A 21,744-nucleotide genomic window follows, 5' to 3' on the forward strand; every position below is an offset into this window, starting at 1 on the left:
CTGGGACAGTTATCCCCCTAATGTTCCAAAAAGACAATTCATCTAAACAGTTTTTTCTTAAGGTGCTTGCCCCGCCCATATTTTGACACTTTGGTCCACATTTCACTATAGTCGATTCCATGATAGGTGTCACAACGGCACCCTTCGGGTGTATGTGGACATCCAGTGAGGGAGTCCAAGCTATCTGGTAGATCTGCTATATTGTCAGATGGGCTTTATGTCATGCGAGTAGTTCGTCCAAGATTGGTTTATATTGGTTTTCGTCCTGTTTTCCATAAATTATATGGGTATTTTTTGTAAGTAATCGATGAGGCAAAACGTTTTAAGTGGGGACATTTGATGGAGTTTTGCGGCCTTGACCATCGGACCGAAGAAACAGAAGCTGTATGCGGTATGCGTAATGGAAATAACAGTGGCAAACGAGGGGGCAAGCAGAAAAGAGCCCCTGATCTATGCATCTCTATCCGAAACGCCAACCGTGGAGAAAACTACAGGGCCAGAGCACAGGAGCGGTGCTTGCTGAGCCCACCGGAACCACCGCGACCCACCCCCCGTCCCAAAACAAAACCGCGGCCCCCCGCCCGGACCCCCGAGAGCGGAGCGATTCCCCATTTCAAAAAAAGGCGACGAGAGTCCGCCGCCGTCCCCGCCCCGAGCCCCGATGGTGTCCGACCAGGAGCTCGCCCGCTACGTCGAGTCCTTCGTCCGCCAGGCCGCCGCGCTCCCCGGCGCCGCCGCGGCCGGGATATCGCCCGACGCCGTCGTGCGCCAGCTCCAGGCGCAGCTCGGCGTCGACCTCGCCCCCAGGGCGCCGCTCATCCGCGACATCCTCATCGCGCTCCTCTCCCCCGCCCCCGCCCCCGCCCCGCGTAAAGACCATTTTGCCCCCGCCTCCTCTCCCCACGCCCAGCCCCACTTCAGCACCACCACCACGGCCTCCGCCTCCGCCCCCGCCGGCGTGCCCCACTTCTTCTCGCAGCAGCCGACGCCGCAGCAGCTGCAGTCCTACTACGCCGCCTCGCAGCAGTACCAGCAGCAGCAGCACCACCAGCAGCAGCAGCACCGCGCCAGCCCGCCGGCCTCCTCGCCGTATGACGCCCCAGGGTCGTTCCGCTACGCGCAGCCCGGCGAGGCGCAGCTGCAGAGGCTCGTCCAGCTGCAGCAGTACCAGCAGCAGCAGCAGCAGCAGCAGCAGCAGATGGCCGCCGCGGCTAATGCGGCCACGGCGGCGGCCAGTCCGCGTGGGCCGGTGTCCGAGAGTCCGCGTGGGGCCGCGCCCGCGAGGGCCAAGAAGGAAAGGTGATTCTTCGCATCCTTCGTCTCACGATCTTTTTCCACATTCGTTCTAGGGTTTGCGTTGGGTACGGCTACTAGTGTGCTAGTATGTATTAACGTCTACGCGAAGCTATGCTCCAAATTCTTTACACCACATGTTCTGGTAGCTCCTTTCTCAGATTTATTTGGTGGACTGAGTCTGGGTTATGCACAAAGGCCTGAACTTTTTTCTGTGTCACATGATATCCTTGTTCATGCTGTTAGGGCTAGTGCTTTTGATTCTTTCTGGTGGACAGTGATGTTCTATCATGATTACTGTGAGTAATTAGGGTGGTGGTGTAAACTGCAAGCAAATGATTTCTGAGCGGTTCAGTAGGTTCATGCCAACCCGTACTAGATTTTTAATGTTCAAGGACTCTTGCGAGATTACTTCTTGTGTACTTCAGAAAATCTTTGAATACTGCCGTAGTTATGTCAACCTGGCCTGCAGAATTGAAGCCTCTGAACCCGTAGTAATGGATTTTGCTATCCCCATCAAAATTGTTGCTTTAAAAAGCATCCTCAACCAGAGCTTTTATTGCGCGCAAGAAATGGATTAGCAAGTGCGCACTCCATTTATTTTTCTGCAACTGTAAGGGATTTGAAAGAAACCCTTAATGTCTGTTTACTTAACTTTGTTAAACTGATTACATTTGTGTGCGGGATGACAATATTTAGCACGGTTACATACTATAATCTCCTTTTCACTAAATGAAGAGGCAGCGCTCCTTCGGGTTGCTCAAAAAAGGAAAACAAATACTCCATCTGATGTAAGACGTTTTTGTAGTTCAAATTGAACTGCAAAAATGCCTTATGTTAGTGTACAGAGGTTGTATTTATTTAGCACACATCAAATCTGTCTGTGTGGAAGAATATTCCTGAGTGAAATCTGGAGGTGTACCTCCCCTATGACTACAGCAGATACGGATGTGTCCCTTCTCTTGATCTTGAATGTCAGCTATCTTTTACTGTTGTCCAGTCTGTTCATCAAACTTATTATTTCTGATCATCTTTATGAATCAGTGCAAGTACTGGAGTAAAACGAAGAGGTGGTCCAGGGGGATTAAACAAAATCTGTGGTGTTTCGCCTGAGCTGCAAGCTATTGTTGGTGAACCAACAATGGCTAGGACTGAGGTTTCATTATACTGGCCCGTCTTTCTACTGTCTTCCCTTCTCTTGATATGATTACATCACGGAAGAAGCCCTGAGATTGTGAATTGAATCAATTGCAGATCGTTAAGCAGCTTTGGGCGTACATTCGCAGGAATGACTTGCAGGACCCAAACAATAAGAGAAAGATCATATGCAATGATGAGCTACGATTGGTTTTTGAGACTGATTGCACTGATATGTTCAAGATGAACAAGCTTTTAGCGAAGCATATAAAACCACTTGAGCCAACAAGTAGTCCTTGCCCACAAACAGTAGTTATGTTATAGACAGTAATCAAGCTTTAGTTTAAATCATATTTGCTACAACTTCTTGCAGAAGATTCAAATCGAGATATGAAGAAGCTGAAGCCTGTGGAAGATGTTCCCGTTCCTCTTGCCGAAGATGTTGCTACAAACCAACCGCCAGTTAACGTGTCTGATGCTCTTGCTAGCTTTTTTGGAACCGGAGAAAGAGAGATGTCCCAATCCGAGGTTGTCAAGCGTGTTTGGGACCACATCAAAAGCAACAATCTAGAGGTTAGTGGATGATTATTATCAGAACTTTGATGTACTATACCGTTCTAGTGTGAAATGCTCTGGGTGATATTAAACTTGTAGTGGGCATTGCAAATTAATTGTGTCCAACCATGAAGAACTAGCTAAGTGGAAGCGATTCTTCATTCAGTTTAGTTATGTAAGCATCTTTGGAAAGTACAAGCATATCTCGGTTATTTTAGAATGTTAGAATTACTATCTCACAAGAAAGCATATTTAAGTGTACAACTTTAGGATGTTAGACGTAGAATTACTATCTCCCAAGGAAGCATATTTAAGTAGACTTGGTAATTGTACTCCTTTCTCTGTATGCTCTGGAGAAATGCTATCAGGCCTGGAATTTTTTCTGTCTGATTCATGACAGATTGTGTTGACTGGAGTGGACATCATGGTGGATATTTGTATTTGGTAGATCACTCACTTTCTGTTTTCTCTTTCTGATTTTAGTTTTGGTTGGCATGGTTGTTGGTGGTTGATCAACTAGAGGCATATATGGTGGTTGTTTGTAGATATAGGTTGTTGAGTGTATATTCCATGTTGCTCTATTTATTTTAACTTGAAGAGCTGGTACGTGGAGAGAAAAAAATCTGCTTTTTGGTGTGTGTACAGTTATACCCTTATGCCTTGAGCAGCAATTAGCCAGTATTTTGCAGGTTGCTTTATACACAAGTTGGTTGGTTGTCTATTCTTTTTTAGTGTATGGTAAAGAGTGAAGCATAAGCAAAGCATGTGGGGTTTAGTTAGATGCATATGGTGGTTGTTCTGGATAAAAGTCATTTTAGTGTATGCTCCCATTTGTTTTTCATTTTTTAAGTTAAAGAACCGGTACATGAGGTTGAGAGGTTTTTTAACACCACTATGACCTTACATACATCCTTGTCAGCTGTATGGGAGTATTTTGCTGATTGCTTCTATATGCAAGTTGGCTTGTTATTTGTTCTCTTTCGACTTATGATGAGTAAAGCATAAGGAAAGCATTCCCGCAAGTCCCCCTTTCACTCTCCTGAGTGCTTTCATATATAACTGAACAGTAATGATGTTGCCACCTAAAACACTGCGAATTATAAAATCAGCATATATGCAATGTGTTAATGAAATTATTCACAGCTCTCAGCTTGCAAACTTATCTATTTATGGTATCAAATAATGCATGCCACCAACCCCACCCGCCATGTGATTTTCCTTATTCTTTTTTTGATCAGGAATGTTCCATGGGTGAATATTCAGTTCTGTATGTTGCCATGTCTAGATCTAGGCATTAGTTAGTGCTAGGCTTTTTAGGTAGGCATATTTTATATTTGGCTGATCGGTGGTAGACTGTATATTCCCTCTGCTTATATTGTGAGTTCCCTTACTTGCAAGGATCTATTCTTGTATGCAGACAAGAGAAAAAACTCCTTATGCAACCATCTTGCTGTTCTACTTGGTATCCTATGTAAATATAGGCTTCTCTAAAGTACCTCAGTTCCATTCTTGTTTGTTTTGTTGCAGGATCCATCAAATCCCACGATGATATTATGCGACTCTAAGCTTAAAGATCTCTTCGGATGTGAAAGCGTAACTGCTCCGGCTGTTTCAGAGTTGTTGTCAGACCACCTTTTCAAGCAACCTAACAAGATCTAACTGGTTAGTTATTGACTCCCTCCTAAGAATATCCCCGTGCTTATCCATCTTGCACCGCCGATTGCCAGTCCCTATTTTTTTCCAGCGTTGCACTGTAGAAGTATAGAAATGTGTGAAACCGGTACAAGGGTATTTTTAGTTGTTATATCAATATCTAGGCCTGTTAACTATTCGTTCTGTTTCATTTAACACAAAGGTGTTGGTTTGCTTATATCTAATCCGAGTGCCCAACTTTGGCTGCAGCTGAAACGTGGTTGGTCTAACATCCTGGTAGTAGGAACTGATGAAATGGCAGAAACTCGCCGAAGTTATTAACTGCATCTTTGGTACCCAACAGACTCATTTACTTACGAGAAAGGGCTGTAGGCTAATCTCATCACAGTAGCAATGAAAAGGAATGGTAGTTCTGCATATTGTCTAGTTTGGTCTTCCCGGAAGGGTCACATCTGGTAGGCTGTCCGGATTCGTAGCAACAGTAAGAGAAAGTGAAAAGCTGATTAACTTTGATGTAAATTCAGCAACCATAGAAGCGTCTTATGGTAAGAGGCAGCTTTCTCCCTTTTTACCCAGAACATTGTGATGTTGTAGGTGATGTCTAATCATATGTTGTAGATCGTTATCAAAATGATAAATTTGCTCCCGTTCGTTCTAAATTGTGTCCCCGGTTATTCTTATTCATGAAGTTTTTCTTCCTTTTTGCAACCAGCAACTACTACTTTGCTATTATGTATTACATGAAGGGGTAAAGTCATTGTGCTCGCTGACCATTTCACAACAGATTCTGGTATCTGTGCATCAGAATTCTGTGAAACATCGGTGTGGCCTTGCTGCCCCCGATGGACCTACAAGTTGTTAAACATGGCGTAGAACAGAACCATGACCACCAGGCCAATGATGGCGCACACAATTATGTTGCTTCTCTCCTTCTCATCCAGCGTGCCGTCTGGTAGGAACTTGTTTGCCACGATCAGAACTACCGCATCCAGATTCTGCGATGGTAAACAAAAGTCGAGTCATTTTACTTGGATCTGTGCTTTTTTTTAGTTCACTATGAGTGTATCATGCTTGCCTGGTAAATCATCTGTAGAATCCTCTGCAGGAGCGGCCCACATGCCTTGTTCACTTGACTACAGAGAGAAAAACACAATGTGATTTTGATCTGAAACTCGTGTGTCTCTCCTCTCTAAATTGTAGTATTAGGTAAACACCAAAAGCTGGCCCAAATTCAGATGTTGGGTGGATGAGATTGTACCTGATGAGCAGTAGGCCTGTGTAGACGTGGGTCGTGGATACAGTGCAGTCTACGTCCCAAGGCAGCTTCTGGCCCTTCCATTCTGCAAGTAACCAAACATTTCGGTATGAGCTGATCAAACCGTGGCTGGTACGTTACAACTGACAAGCGTTTTACACAGACCTAGCGACCACTTGACACCCAGGTCGAAGGCTCCGTTCTCCGCGGGCTTGAGCACGAACGAGACCTGGTGCCGGAGCATCATCTCATGTAGAAACAGGAACACGCTCTGTCAAAGCATGTCCTGTGGTCAGCAACAAGAACGAACAAAAGAAGAAAAAAGAAAGTAGCAGCAGCAAGCAAGAGACATACAGCAGTAGTACCTTGCTCATCTCCGAAACGCTGACGGCCGGGATGTTGCGGCAGAAATACCGGCACTCGTCGGCGACCAGCTCCAGCAGCTCCCGGACGCTCCGGTTCTGGATGGCGGAGTTGAGCCTCACGATCCTCATCACCGCCCGGAACGTGTCTTCTCCCTCTCCTCCTCCATCGCCGAACAGAGCCTCCACGCGCAGCCTGCCGCCGCCCCTCCTCATCCTCGTCCCGGCGCCGTTGCTCCATGCCCTGCATTGACGCCCCGGCCTGCCGGCGCTCGCGCCGCTTCGGCGCAGGCGGGTCGGCGACGCGGCAGGAGGAGGAGGAAGAAAGCATGACAGGGTCGAAGCCATGGCGGAGGCGCGCTCTGGACGTGGAGTGCATCGTGCCTGGATGTGCACGATTTATGAGGCCGGGGTTTTGGTTTGGGACAAGGAAGGGATGGTATGGGCGCGAAGCCATCCATGTCCCTGGTGTGCTCTAGACTGGATTTATAGCTTGGTATGAACGGGTGGCAAGGAAAGCAAGGAAGGATGCTCTTCGAAACTTGGCTTGAGGTCATACCCTATATGTTTCAGAACCTTGATCACCGGGTTTCCTAAACTTGTTGTAGCTTAAACTAACAAGCCGGAAGCCAAGTATTCTCACATTCACCGGGCATTGTAGCTCGGCCCACTCTTCTCCAGCTCGGTAGCATCTCACTATGTGCATTTTAAAACCGAAGCAAAAAACCATACCGAAAATAAACTGAACCGAACCAATTATATGGGTTTTCTGGTTTCTGGGTTCGGTATGGTATGATTTTTTCATGCCATTTTGAATTTTGTTTTTTTATGATATATACCGAACGGTTAATGAATAAATTGAAGTAAAATATATATTTATATTTCTTGAAATGAATAACTATACAAATAGTTATTTTTCTTGCACAAGAGTAAGATTTCCTGCTATGCCCGTCCATTTTTCTTGTAACATTGTTACGTTTCTTTTAAACAAATGCTAAGCACGTGCATAACCATCAAGACATAAATTTGTGCATGCATATATAGCTATATACTGTTTTGTATAAAAAAAAGTACGCTTTTGGAGTCATAACTTTGTAAATTATTATTCATTTTTAAATTCACAACAACCTCTGTTGTTATGGTATATACCATAACCATACCAAAATAATTTAACTTCATATCATACAAACATGAGAAGTATAACCAAACCATGAAAACCGAATAAACTGAATGCACGGAATTAGTAGCATCATACTTACTCCCTCCATTCCACAATGTAGTGCGCCCGCGCTTCTTGAGATCTAAGTTTGTCCATAAATTTAGTCAACAAGAACGACTGCGACGGGAGCAAAAATCATACCACTGAATTTGTATCAAAAATATGGATTCTGTGATATAATTTTTGCTCCCACCACAGTCGGTCTCGTTGGTTAAATTTATGGTCAAACTTAGATCTCAGGAAACGCGGGCGCGCTACATTGTGAAATGGAGGAAGTACTATGCTACGGCCAAGACCTGCCACTCCACACACCCCAAGCTCCAATTTTTCTATTTACCGAGCTTGTTCGTCAAACAGGCGCCGCTTCGCACAGGATGAGCACGCTAGCCCGGGAGCAAGTGGGCCGGCCCATTCTAGCGGTAGACAGAGAAGTTCTGGTTCCAGTTTTGGGATCCTTCTAGAATGTTTCAAGCCAACTTTACTGGGCTTGGGAACCTTCTAGAAGGTTCCTAGCTGTTTTTTGTTGTTTTTCTACTTCTTGTCCGGTTATACTTTCTTTTCCCACTTTTTTCCTTTTCATTTCTTACACCATTTTCTTAATTCAGAAATTCCCAAAAATGTTAAGTATGTTCAAAAAATGTGAAGAATTTCAGAAGAAATTTAAAAGAATCATTCATGTTTTTGAAAAAAAGATGTTCAAAGTTTGAAAAAATAGATCACATTTTCTAAAAAAACTGGATTTTATTTTAAAACTTATTGGTTTTAAAAAAAATCAGTTTTTCCTAAAATGTTAACAAAAGTTTAATATTGTTCGTGATTTCCAATAAATGTTTGGAAATTTTAGAAATAATCGTTTTTCCTTAAAAAGTTTGAAATTTCAAAATTTGTTTGTGTTTCCAAAAAAACTTGAATTTCAAAAATAGTTCTCCATATTGAAAAATGTCTAGAAAAACTTAAAATTGTTTGCATTAAAAAATAATTAAAAAGCATATGCTACAATAGCCGTTTGCTACAACCCAAATCACTACAGTATTCTATCCGGTCGCTACAGCACTTGGTCCATTCGCTAGAATGCTTGGTACTGTGCTTAGTCGGGTTCGCTCGTTGAAGACAGTCGCCAATGGGCCGGCCCATTTGAGGCACATGCGTGCTGCCTCGACAATTTGCCGCTAAGAGCGGTAGATAGGAGCTCCTAACAAACTCCACTATGATACCGGGAACCCTCAAGAAAGAAAACCCCGTTGGGCACTGAAGCCCAAAGTGGCAGGGACAAGGGACGCGACGGCAGTGCCTCTACACACCCATGGCTACCAATCCAAGCCGGGACACAAGCCTAGAGATTCAGTGCCACGCCGATTTTATGTCTAGATGGACATGGATGGCATGGCAATGCTTGTCATCCCGGTGGCTTTCTGGAAGGTGTTGAACGAGCGGATGAATATCATGCTTCCCCATTGCATCCAGGTATCCGCCTACCCACAGTGTGACAAATGGGTGTAGGTGGCCTAGTTCGGTGGTGGGGTGTTGTTGTTTAGGAACTGAGCGAGTTATGTCGGATGTACCACCTAGTTTAGGACGTCACCCTCGTGTTCAAGCTTTAGGCCCGGGGATTGAATTTTATCTTTGATGGCGGCACCTGCACTACAAGGGTATATGCGTGCCCTAATGATGACTTTTTAGTATAGAAAAACGTATTTTCAAAACATGTTTCACCATGTATGAAACATGCTCACGTATTTCAGGAAAAAGTTATGCAAAATCGTTATAAATGTTCCATACTCCACAAATGTAATGACAAATAATGTTTCATATCCCACAAAAGAATACGATAAATTCAGATGTGTTACACTTCTCTTGGCGTGTCATTTTTATCATTAATGCCACTAGTTGTGTCCCACTACTCAGTTTTGCCACTAGGAATTTCAACTCCTCAAATTCCATCGCTTCGGTAGGCGCATGCTCAAAAATGTCTCTTGACACCATTATTGTCACCTCAAATGACGTTTGCCATGTTATAGTGACATAAATACCAATGGACCAACGTGTTAGCTCTCTCTCTATCTCACTACAATAAAGTGTTGGCCCCTCTTGATCCCAACAATGTTCTTTTTTGTAAAATTATTTGCTTGATTACTCCTGATAAGTGGGACCCACACTTACCATTGTGATATAGAGAGAAGTGACATGTGGATCTAGGGATATTTTTGTCATATAACATGGTCAATGGGTTTGGTCCGACAATAACGATGTCTAATGGCATTTTGAGCAAACATATAATGGAACGATGGCATTTTTGAAATATCTAATGGCATTTTTGAGCAAGGATCTCACATAATGATGACATTTTTGAGCAGTTGTAACTTCTGATTGACGGAAATATGCCCTAGAGGTAATAATAAAGTTGTTATTTTATATTTTCTTATATCATGATAAATGTTTATTATTCATGCTAGAATTGTATTAACCGGAAACTTGATACATGTGTGGATACATAGACAAAACACCGTGTCCCTAGTAAGCCTCTACTAGACTAGCTCGTTAATCAAAGATGGTTAAGTTTCCTAACCATAGACATGTGTTGTCATTTGATGAACGAGATCATATCATTAGAAGAATGATGTCATGGACAAGATGTTGGGGAACGTAGCATGCAATTTCAAAAAAAATTCTACGATCACGCAAGATCTATCTAGGAGATGCATAGCAACGAGAGGGGGAGAGCATCTTCATACCCTAGAAGATCGCAAAGCGGAAGCGTTTATCAACGCGATTGATGTAGTCATACACCTTCACGATCTGTCTCGATCAAGTACCGAACATACGACACCTCCGCGTTCAGCACACGTTCAGCTTGATGACGTCCTCGCCTTCTTGATCCAGCAAGACTGGTGAAGTAGTAGATGAGTTCCGGCAACACGACGGTGTGGTGACGGTGTTGGTGAAGAACAATCTCCGCAGGGCTTCGCCAAGCACAACGGAACCTATGACGGAGGATAAACTAGAGGGGACGGGGTTGCCGGCATACGGCTTGGTGATTCTTGATGTGTCTTTGGTGCTAGCCCTGTCCCTCTATTTATATGTTGAGCCTTGGGGTCGAAACTTGGAGTAAAAGCCTCCACAAAGTCGGTTTCACCCGAAAGGCAAGAGTCCTTCCCGGACTCCAAGGCCAGACGCAAGGGTTCCCGGCGTCTGGACCCAGACGCCAGGGACCTTAGCGTCTGGCCCCTGGACTTCGAAAAACTACCTTTTGCGCTTTCCAAAAACCTTGTGGGCTTTTCCCTTTGGCTCAAATAAGTGTTCTCGTACCCAACCATTTCAGAGAACATTCGGAATCCCTTCCGGTGAACTCCGGAACCCTTCCGGAGACCAAACACTATTATCCCATATATTAATCTTTACCTCCAGACCATTTTGGAGCTCCTTGTCATGTACGTGATCACATCCGGGATTCCGGACAACATTTGGTTACCAACATAACTCATATAGTACTATATCGCCAGTGAACGTTTAAGCGTGCGGACCCTACGGGTTCGAGAACTATGTAGACATGGCCGAGACACTTCTCCGATCAATAACCAATAGCGGAACCTGGATGCCCATATTGGCTCCTACATATTCTACGAAGATCTTTAACGGTCGAACCTTATGACAACATATGTAATTCCCTTTGTCATCGGTATGTTATTTTCCCGAGATTCGATCATCGGTATCCTGATACCTAGTTCAATCTCGTCACTGGCAAGTCTCTTTACTCGTTTCTTAATGCATCATCCCGCAACTAACTCATTAGTCACTTTGCTTGCAAGGCTTATAGTGATGTGCATTACCGAGAGGGCCTAGAGATACCTCTCCGATACTCGGAGTGACAAATCCTAATATTGATCCATGCCAACCCAACAAGACACCTTCAGAGATACTTGTAGAGCATCTTTATAATCACCCAGTTACGTTGTGATGTTTGATAGCACACAAGGTATTCCTCCGATATCCGGGGGTTGCATGATCTCATAGTCAAAGGAATATGTATTTGACATACATGAACGCAATAGCAATATAACTAAACAATCAACATGCTAAGCTAACGGATGGGTCTTGTCCATCACATCATTCTCCTAATGATGTGATCCCGTTCATCAAATGAAAACACATGTCTGTGGTTAGGAAACTTAACCATCTTTGATTAACGAGCTAGTCAAGTAGAGGCATACTAGGAACACTTTGTTTTGTCTATGTATTCACACATGTATCAAGTTTCCGGTTAATACAATTCTAGCATGAATAATAAACATTTATCATGATATAAGGAAATATAAAATAACAACTTTATTATTGCCTCTAGGGCATATTTCCTTCAGTTTCGCACTTGCACTAGAGTCAACAATCTAGTTCACATCGTGATGTGATTTAACACCGGTAGTTCACATCTTTATGTGATTAACACCCATAGTTCACATCACCATGTGACCAACACCCAAAGGGTTTACTAGAATCAATAATCTAGTTCACATCGCTATGTGATTAACACCCAAAGAGCACTAAGGTGTGATCATGTTTTGCTTGTGAGAGAAGTTTAGTCAACGCGTCTGCCACATTCAGATCTGTATGTATTTTGCAAATTTCTATGTCTACAATGCTCTGCATGGAGCTACTCTAGCTAATTGCTCCCACTTTCAATATGTATCCAGATTAAGACTCAGAGTCATCCAGATTGGTGTTAAAGCTTGCATCGACGTAACTCTTTACGATGAACTCTTTATCACCTCCATAACCGAGAAATATTTCCTTAGTCCTCTTAAGGATAATTTTAACTGATGTCCAGTGATATACTGCTAGATCACTATTGTACCCCTTTGCCAAACTCATAGCAAGGTACACAATAGGTATGGTACACAACATGGCATATCATATAGAACCTATGGCTGATGCATACAGAATGACTTTCATTCTCTCTCTATCTTCTGTCGTGGTCAAGCTTTGAGTCTTACTCAATTTCACACCTTGTAACACAAGTAAGAACCCTCTCTTTGACTGATCCATTTTAAACTCCTTCAAAATCTCGTCAAGGTGTGTGCATTGTGAAAGTCCTATTAAGCGTCTTGATCTATCTCCATAGATCTTGATGCCCAATACATAAGTAGCTTTACCAGGGTCTTTTATTGAAAAATTCTTATTCAAGTATCCTTTTATGCTATCCAGAAATTCTATATCATTTCCAATCAACATTATGTCATCCACATATAATATCAGAAATGCTACAGAGCTCCCACTCACTTTCTTGTAAATACAGGCTTCACCCTAAGTCTGTATAAAACCATATGCTTTGATCACCTCATCAAAGCATATATTCCAACTCCGAGATGCTTGCACCAGTCCATAGATGGATCGCTGGAGCTTGCACACTTTGTTAGCACCTTTAGGATCGACAAAACCTTCTGGTTGCATCATATACAACCCTTCTTTAATAAATCCATTAAGGAATGCAATTTTGACATCCATTTGCCAGATTTCATAAAATGCGGCAATTGCTAGCATGATTCAGACGTACTTAATCATCGCTATGAGTGAGAAAGTATCATCGTAGTCAACTCCTTGAACTTGTCGAAAACATTTTTGTGCAAGTCGAGCATTGTAGATAGCAGCACTATCATCAGCGTCCATCTTCCTCTTGAAGATCCATTTATTCTCAATGTCTTTCCGATCATCGAGCAAGTCCACCAAAATCCACACTTTGTTCTCATACATGGATCCTATCTCAGATTTCATGGCCTCAAGCCATTTATCGGAATCTGGGCTCATCATCGCTTCCTCATAGTTCGTAGGTTCATCACGGTCTAGTAACATGACTTCCAGAACAGGATTACCGTACTAATCTGGTGCAGAACATGCTCCGGTTGACCTACGAGGTTCGGTAGTAACTTGATCTGAAGTATCATGATCATTATCATTAGCTTCCTCTCTAGTTGGTGTAGGCATCACTGGAACTGATTTCTGTGATGAGCTAATTTCCAATTCGAGAGAAGGTACAATTACCTCATCAAGTTCTACTTTTCCTCCCACTCACTTCTTTCGAGAGAAACTCCTTCTCTAGAAAAGATCCATTCTTAGCAACAAAAATCTTGTCTTCAGATCTGTGACAGAAGGTGTACCCAACAATTTCTTTTGGGTATCCTATGAAGACGCACTTCTCCGATTCGGGTTCGAGCTTATCAGTTTGAAACCTTTTCACATAAGCATCGCAACCCCAAACTTTAAGAAACGACAGCTTTGGTTTCTTGCCAAACCATAGTTCATACGCTGTCGTCTCAACGGATTTAGACGGTGCCCTATTTAACGTGAATGCATCTGTCTCTAATGCATAGCCCCCAAAACGATAGTGGTAAATCGCTAAGAGACATCATAGATCGCACCATATCTAATAAAGTACGGTTACGACATTCGGACACACCATTACGCTGTGGTGTTTCAGGTGGCGTGAGTTGTGAAACTATTCCACATTTTTTTAAATGAAGGCCAAACTCGTAACTCAAATATTCGCCTCCGCGATCATATCATAGAAACTTTATTTCTTGTTACGATGATTCTCCACTTCACTCTGAAATTCTTTGAACTTTTCAAATGTTTCAGACTTGTGTTTCATTAAGTAGATATACCCATATATGCTCAAATCATCTGTGAAGGTCAGAAAATAACGATACCTGCCGCGTGCCTCAATACTCATTGGACCACATAAATCGGTATGTATTATTTCCAGTAAGTCATTGGCTCGCTCCTTTTCCGGAGAACGGAGTTTTAGTCATCTTGTGCATGAGGCATGGTTCGCAAGTATCAAACGATTCATAATCAAGTGATTCCAAAAGCCCATCTGCATGGAGTTTCTTCATGCGCTTTACACCAATATGACCTAAACGGCAGTGGCACAAATATGTTGCACTATCATTATCAACTTTGCATCATTTGGCATGAATATTATGAATATGTGTATCACTACGATCGAGATTCAATAAACCATTTACAATGGGTGTATGACCATAGAAGGTTTTATTCATGTAAACAGAACAACAGTTATTCTCTGACTTAAATGAATAACCGTATAAACATGATCCAATCATATTCATGCTCAACACAAACACCAAATAACATTTATTTAGGTTCAACACTAATCCCGAAGGTAGAGGGAGTATGCAATGGTGATCTTATCAACCTTGGAATCACTTCCAACACACATCGTTACGTCGCCCTCAACTAGTCTCTGTTCATTCTGTAACTCCTATTTCGAGTTATTAATCTTAGCAACTGAACCGGTATCAAATACCCCGGGGTTACTATGAACACTAGTAAAGTACACATCAATGACATGTATATCAAATATATCTTTGTTCACTTTGCCATCCTTCTTATCCGCTAAATATTTGGGTAGTTCCACTTCCAGTGACCATTCCCTTTGTAGTAGAAGCACTCAGTTTGAGGCTTAGGTCTAGTTTTGGGCTTCTTCACGGGAGTGGCAACTTGCTTGTCATTCTTCTTGAAGTTCCCTTTCTTTTCCTTTGCCCTTTTTCTTGAAACTAGTGGTCTTGTCAACCATCAACACTTGATGCTTTTTCTTGATTTCTACCTTCGCCGATTTCAGCATCGCAAAGAGCTCGGGAATCATTTTCATCATCCCTTGCATATTATAGTTCATCACAAAGTTCTACTAACTTGGTGATAGTGACTATAGGACTCTGTCAATCACTATCTTATCTGGAAGATTAACTCCCACTTGATTCAAGCGATTGTAGTACCTAGACATTCTGAGCACATCCTCACTAGCTGAGCTATTCTCCTCCATCTTGTAGGAAAAGTACTTGTTAGAGGTCTCATACCTCTTAACACAACATGAATCTGAAATATCATTTCCAGCTCTTGAAACATCTCATATGCTCCATGGCGTTCAAAACATTTTTGAAGTCCCGGTTCTAAGCCGTAAAGCATGGTGCACTAAACTATCAAGTAGTCATCATATCGAACTTGTCAAACATTCATAACGTCTGCATCTGCTCCTGCCATTGGTCTGTCACCTAGCGGTGCATCACGGACATAATTATTCTGTGCAACAATGAGGATAATCCTTAGATCATGGACCCAGTCCGCATCATTGCTACTATAATCTTTCAACATAGTTTTTCTCTAAGAACATATCAAAAATAAAACAGGGGAGCTATAGGCGAGCTATTGATCTTCAACATAAATATGCAAATACTATCAGGACTAAGTTCATGATAAATTAAAGTTCAATTAATCATATTACTTAAGAACGCCCACTTAGATAGACATCCCTCTAGTCATCTAAATGATCATGTGATCCATATCAACTAAACCATGTCCGATCATCACGTCAGATGGAGTAGTTTTCAATGGTGAACATCACTATGTTGATCATATCTACTATATGATTCATGTTCGACCTTTCGGTCTCAGTGTTCCGAGGCCATATCTGCATATGCAAGGCTCGTCAAGTATAACCCGAGTATTCTGCACGTGCAAAACTGGCTTGCACCCGTTGTATGTGAACATAGAGCTTATCACACCCGATCATCACGTGGTGTCTCGGCACAATGAACTGTAGCAATGATGCATACTCAGGGAGAACACTTATACCTTGAAATTTAGTGAAGGATCATCTTATAATGCTACCGCCGTACTAAGCAAGATAATATGCATAAAGGATAAACAACACATGCAATCAAAATATGTGACATGGTATGGCCATCATCATCTTGTGCCTTTTATCTACATCTCCAAAGCACCGTCATGATCTCTATCTCACCGGCTTGACACTTTGATCTCCATCATAGCGTTGTTATCATCTCACCAACTATTGCTTTTAAGACTATCGCTACCGCTTAGTGATAAAGTAAAACAATTACATGGCGATTGCATTTCATACAATAAAGCGACAACCATAAGGCTCCTGCCAGTTATCGATAACTTCTACAAAACATGATCATCTCATACAACAATTTATACCTCATCACGTCTTGACCATATCACATCACAACATGCCCTGCAAAACAAGTTAGACGTTGCTACCTCTTGAGCATGCGTTGGTTTTCCCTTGAAGAGGAAAGGGTGATGCAGCAAAGCAGCATAAGTATTTCCCTCAGTTTTTGAGAACCAAGGTATCAATCCAGTAGGAGACCACGCGCGAGTCACCTCATACCTACACAAACAAATAAGAACCTCACAACCAACGCGATAAAGGGGTTGTCAATCCCTTCACGTCCACTTGCAAGAGTGAGATCTGATAGAGATAATAATAATAAGATAAATATTTTTGGTATTTTTATGATATAGATTGAAAGTAAAGATTGGAAAATAAAATAGATTGGAAACTTGTATGATGGAGAATAGACCCGGGGCCATAGGTTTCACTAGTGGCTTCTCTCAAGATAGCATAAGTATTACGGTGGGTGAACAAATTAATGCTGAGCAATTGATAGAAAAGTGCATAGTTATGAAGATATCTAGGGCAATGATCATGAATATAGGCATCACGTCCGTTTCAAGTAGATCGAAATGATTTTGCATCTACTACTATTACTCCACACATCGACCGCTATCCAGCATGCATCTAGAGTATTAAGTTCATAAGAACAGAGTAACGCCTTAAGCAAGATGACAAGATGTAGAGGGATAAACTCATGCAATATGATATAAACCCCATATTTTTATCCTCGATGGCAAAAATACAATATGTGTCGTTTCCCTTTCTTTGACTGGGATCGAGCACCGCAAGATTGAACCTCAAAGCTAAGCACTTCTCCCATTGCAAGAAAGATCAATCTAGTAGGCCAAACCAAACTGATAATTCGAAGAGACTTGCAAAGATCACCAATCATACATAAAAGAATTCAGAGAAGATTCAAATATTGTTCATAGATAATCTTGATCATAAACCCACAATTCATCGGATCTCGACAAACACACCGCAAAAAGAGTTACATCGAATAGATCTCCAAGAGAATCAAGGAGAACTTTGTATTGAGATCCAAAGAGAGAGAAGAAGCCATCTAGCTAATAACTATGGACCCGAAGGTCTGAGGTAAACTACTCACACATCATCGGAGGGCCCATGGAGTTGATGTAGAGGCCCTCCGTGATCAATGCCCCCTCCGGCGGAGCTCCGGAAAAGGCCCCAAGATGGGATCTCTTGGGTACAGAAGGTTGCGGCGGTGGAATTAGGTTTTCGTGGTGCTCCTGGATGTTTTCAGGGTACGTAGGTATATATAGGAGGAAGATGTAGGTCGGTGGAGCCACGAGGGGCCCACGAGGGTGGAGGGCACGCCCAGGGAGGTAGGCGCGCCCCCTGCCTCGTGGCCTCCTTGTTGATTGCTTGACGTCCACTCCAAGTCCTCTGGATCACGTTTGTTCCAAAAATCACGCTCCCGAAGGTTTCATTCCGTTTGGACTCCGTTTGATATTCTTTTTCTGCAAAACACTGAAATAGGCAAAAAAACAACAATTTGTCTGGGCCTCCGGTTAATATGTTAGTCCCAAAAATAATATAAAAGTGTATAAATAAGCCCATTAAACATCCAAAACAGAATATATAATAGCATGGAGAATCAAAAATTATAAATACGTTGGAGACGTATCAAGCATCCCCAAGCTTAATTCCTGCTCGCCCTCGAGTAGGTAAATGATAAAAACAAAGTTTTTGATGTGGAATGCTTCCTAACATATTTTTCAATGTAATTTTTCTTTATTGTGGCATGAATGTTCATATCCGAAAGATTTAAGATAAAAGTTTAATATTGACATAAAAATAATAATACTTCAAGCATACTAACTAAGCAATCATGCCTTCTCAAAACAACATGGCCAAAGAAAGTTATCCCTACAAAATCATATAGTATGGCTATGCTCTATCTTCATCACACAAAATATTAAATCATGCACAACCCCGATGACAAGCCAAGCAATTGTTTCATACTTTTGACGTTCTCAAACTTTTTCAACTTTCACGCAATACATGAGTGCGAGCCATGGATATAGCACTGTAGGTGGAATAGAATGGTGGTTGTGGAGAAGACAAAAAAGGAGAAGATAGTCTCACATCAACTAGGAGTATTAACGGGCTATGGATATTCCCATCAATAGATATCAATTTGAGTGAGTAGGGATTGCCATGCAACGGATGCACTAGAGCTATAAGTGTATGAAAGCTCAACAAAAGAAACTAAGTGGGTGTGCATCCAACTTGCTTCCTCACGAAGACCTAGGGCAATTTGAGGAAGCCCATTATTGGAATATACAAGCCAAGTTCTATAATGCAAAATTCCCACTAGTCTATGAAAGTGACAACATAGGAGACTCTCTATCATGAAGATCATGGTGCTACTTTGAAGCACAAGTGTGGAAAAAGGATAGTAACATTGTCCCTTCTCTCTTTTTCTCTCATTTTTTTATTTGGGCCTTCTTTTTTTGGCCACTTTTCTCTTTTTTTTTTCGTCCGGAGCCTCATCCCGAACTGTGGGGGAATCATAGTCTTCATCATCCTTTCCTCACTGGGACAATGATCTAATAATGATGATCATCACACTTTTACTTACAACTCAAGAATTACAACTCAATACTTGGAACAAAATATGACTCTATGTGAATGCCTCCGGCGGTGTACCGGGATATGCAATGAATCAAGAGTGACATGTATGAAAAAATTAGGAAAGGTGGCTTTGCCACAAATACAATGTCAACTACATGATCATGCATGGCAATATGACAATGATGAAGCGTGTCATAACAAACGGAACGGTGGAAAGTTGCATGGCAATATATCTCGGAATGGCTATGGAAATGCCATAATAGGTAGGTATGGTGGCTATTTTGAGGAAGGTATATGGTGGGTGTATAATACCGGCGGAAAGTGCGCGGTAATAGAGAGGCTAGCAAATGTGGAAGGGTGAGGGTGCGTATAATCCATGGACTCAACATTAGTCATAAAGAACTCACATACTTATTGCAAAAATCTGTTAATTAGTTATCGAAACAAAGTACTATGCACATGCTCCTAGGGGGATAGATTGGTAGGAAAAGACCATCGCTCGACCCCGACCACCACTCATAAGGAAGGCAATCAATAAATAAATCATGCTCCGACTTCATCACATAACGGTTCTGTTGGGGAACGTAGTAATTTTAAAATATTTCCTACGCACACTTAGGATCATGGTGATGCATATCAACGAGAGGGGAGAGTGTGTCCACGTACCCTCGTAGACTGAAAGCGTAAACGTTAGCACAACGCGGTTGATGTAGTCGTACGTCTTCATGATCCGACCGATCCAAGTACCGAACATACGGCACCTCCGAGTTCAGCACATGTTCAGCTCGATGACGTCCCGCGAACTCCGATCCAGCAGAGCTTCACGGGAGAGTTCCGTTAGCACGACGGTGATGATGTTGCTACCGGCGCAAGGCTTCGCCTAAGCACCACTACGATATAACCAAGGTGGAATATGGTGGAGGGGGGCACCACACACGGCTGGAATAGATCAACATATCAACTTTTTTTGTGTTCTAGGGTGCACCCTTGCCCCCGTATATAAAGGAGCAAGGGGGGAGGTGGCCGGCCAGGAGGAGGGCGCGCCATGGGGGGAGTCCTACTCCCACCGGGAGTAGGACTCCTCCTTTTCCTTGTTGGAGTAGGAGAGGGAAGGAAGGGGAGAGGAGGAGAAGGAAAAAGGGGGGCGCCGCCCCCCTCCTTGCCCAATTCGGACTAGAGGGGGAGGGGGCGCGTGACTGCCCTCCCATAAGGCATGGTTAGCAAGTACCAAGTGATTCCAAAAGTCCATCAGTATGGAGTTTCTTCATGCACTTTACACCAATATGACCCAAACGGCAGTGCCACAAATAAGTTGCACTATCATTATCAACTCTGCATCTTTTGGCTTCAACATTATGAATATGTATCACTACTATCGAGATTCAACAAAAATAGACCACTCTTCAAGGGTGCATGACCATAAAAGATATTACTCATATAAATAGAACAACCATTATTCTCATATTTAAATGAATAACCGTTGATGTCTACTACACAACCTTCTTCTTGTAGACGTTGTTGGGCCTCCAAGTGGAGAGGTTTGTAGGACAGTAGCAAATTTCCCTCAAGTGGATGACCTAAGGTTTATCAATCCGTCGGAGGTGTAGGATGAAGATGGTCTCTCTTAAGCAACCCTACAACCAAATAACAAAGAGTCTCTTGTGTCCCCAACACACCCAATACAATGGTAAATTGTATAGGTGCACTAGTTCGGCAAAGAGATGGTGATACAAGTGCAACATGGATAGTAGATAATGGTTTTTGTAATCTAAATATATAAAAACAGCAAGGTAACTAATGATAAAAGTGAGCACATATGGTATTGCAATGCGTTGAAACAAGGCCTAGGGTTCATACTTACACTAGTGCAAGTTCTCTCAACAATAATAACATAATTGGATCATATAACTATCCCTCAACATGCAACAAAGAGTCACTCCAAAGTCACTAATAGCGGAGAACAAACGAAGAGATTATTGTAGGGTACGAAACCATCTCAAAGTTATTCTTTCTGATCGATCTATTCAAGAGTCCGTAGTAAAATAACACGAAGCTATTCTTTCCGTTCAATCTATCATAGAGTTCGTACTAGAATAACACCTTAAGACACAAATAAACCAAAACCCTAATGTCACCTAGATACTCCAATGTCACCTCAAGTATCCGTGGGTATGATTATACGATATGCATCACACAATCTCATATTCATCTATTCAACCAACACAAAGAATTTCAAAGAGTGCCCCAAAGTTTCTACCAGAGAGTCAAGACGAAAACGTGTGCCAACCCCTGCATAAGTTCACGTGGTCACGGAACTCGCAAGTTGATCACCAAAACATACATCAAGTGGATCACATGATATCCCATTGTCACCACAGATAAGCACGTGCAAGACATACATCAAGTGTTCTCAAATCCTTAAGGACTCAATCCGATAAGACAACTTCAAAGGGAAAACTCAATTCATCACAAGATAGTAGAGGGGGAGAAACATCATAAGATCCAACTATAATAGCAAAGCTCGCGATTTATCAAGATCGTATCACCTCAAGAACATGAGAGAGAGAGAGATCAAACACATAGCTACTGGTACATACCCTCAGCCCCGAGGGAGAACTACTCCCTCCTCGTCATGGAGAGCACTGGGATGATGAAGATGGCCACCGGAGAGGGATTCCCCCCTCCG

The 21,744-nt window shown here is 42.5% G+C and overlaps 2 protein-coding genes across 2 annotated transcripts; one reads left to right on the top strand and one right to left on the bottom strand.

The window, feature by feature from the left end:
- Positions 1-540: 540 nt before the first annotated feature.
- LOC125520522 (SWIB complex BAF60b domain-containing protein) lies at positions 541-5,297 on the top strand. Its single transcript, XM_048685476.2, has 6 exons — positions 541-1,299; positions 2,338-2,449; positions 2,548-2,719; positions 2,804-3,003; positions 4,513-4,647; positions 4,888-5,297. The coding sequence occupies exons 1-5, from the start codon at positions 662-664 to the stop codon at positions 4,642-4,644; spliced, it is 1,254 nt and encodes a 417-aa protein (XP_048541433.2). The 5' UTR covers positions 541-661; the 3' UTR covers positions 4,645-4,647; positions 4,888-5,297.
- Positions 5,298-5,318: 21 nt separating this feature from the next.
- On the bottom strand, positions 5,319-6,766 carry LOC125520523 (uncharacterized). Its single transcript, XM_048685477.2, has 5 exons — positions 6,259-6,766; positions 6,059-6,164; positions 5,897-5,978; positions 5,714-5,771; positions 5,319-5,633 (listed from the first exon to the last, which is right to left on the bottom strand). Exons 1-5 carry the CDS (start codon positions 6,601-6,603, stop codon positions 5,487-5,489), a joined length of 738 nt encoding a protein of 245 aa, XP_048541434.1. The 5' UTR covers positions 6,604-6,766; the 3' UTR covers positions 5,319-5,486.
- Positions 6,767-21,744: the final 14,978 nt, after the last annotated feature.

The sequence above is a fragment of the Triticum urartu genome, chromosome 7A (genome assembly GCF_056163025.1).
Source record: "Triticum urartu cultivar PI428250 chromosome 7A, HENAU_Tu73, whole genome shotgun sequence".
NCBI lineage: Eukaryota > Viridiplantae > Streptophyta > Magnoliopsida > Poales > Poaceae > Triticum > Triticum urartu.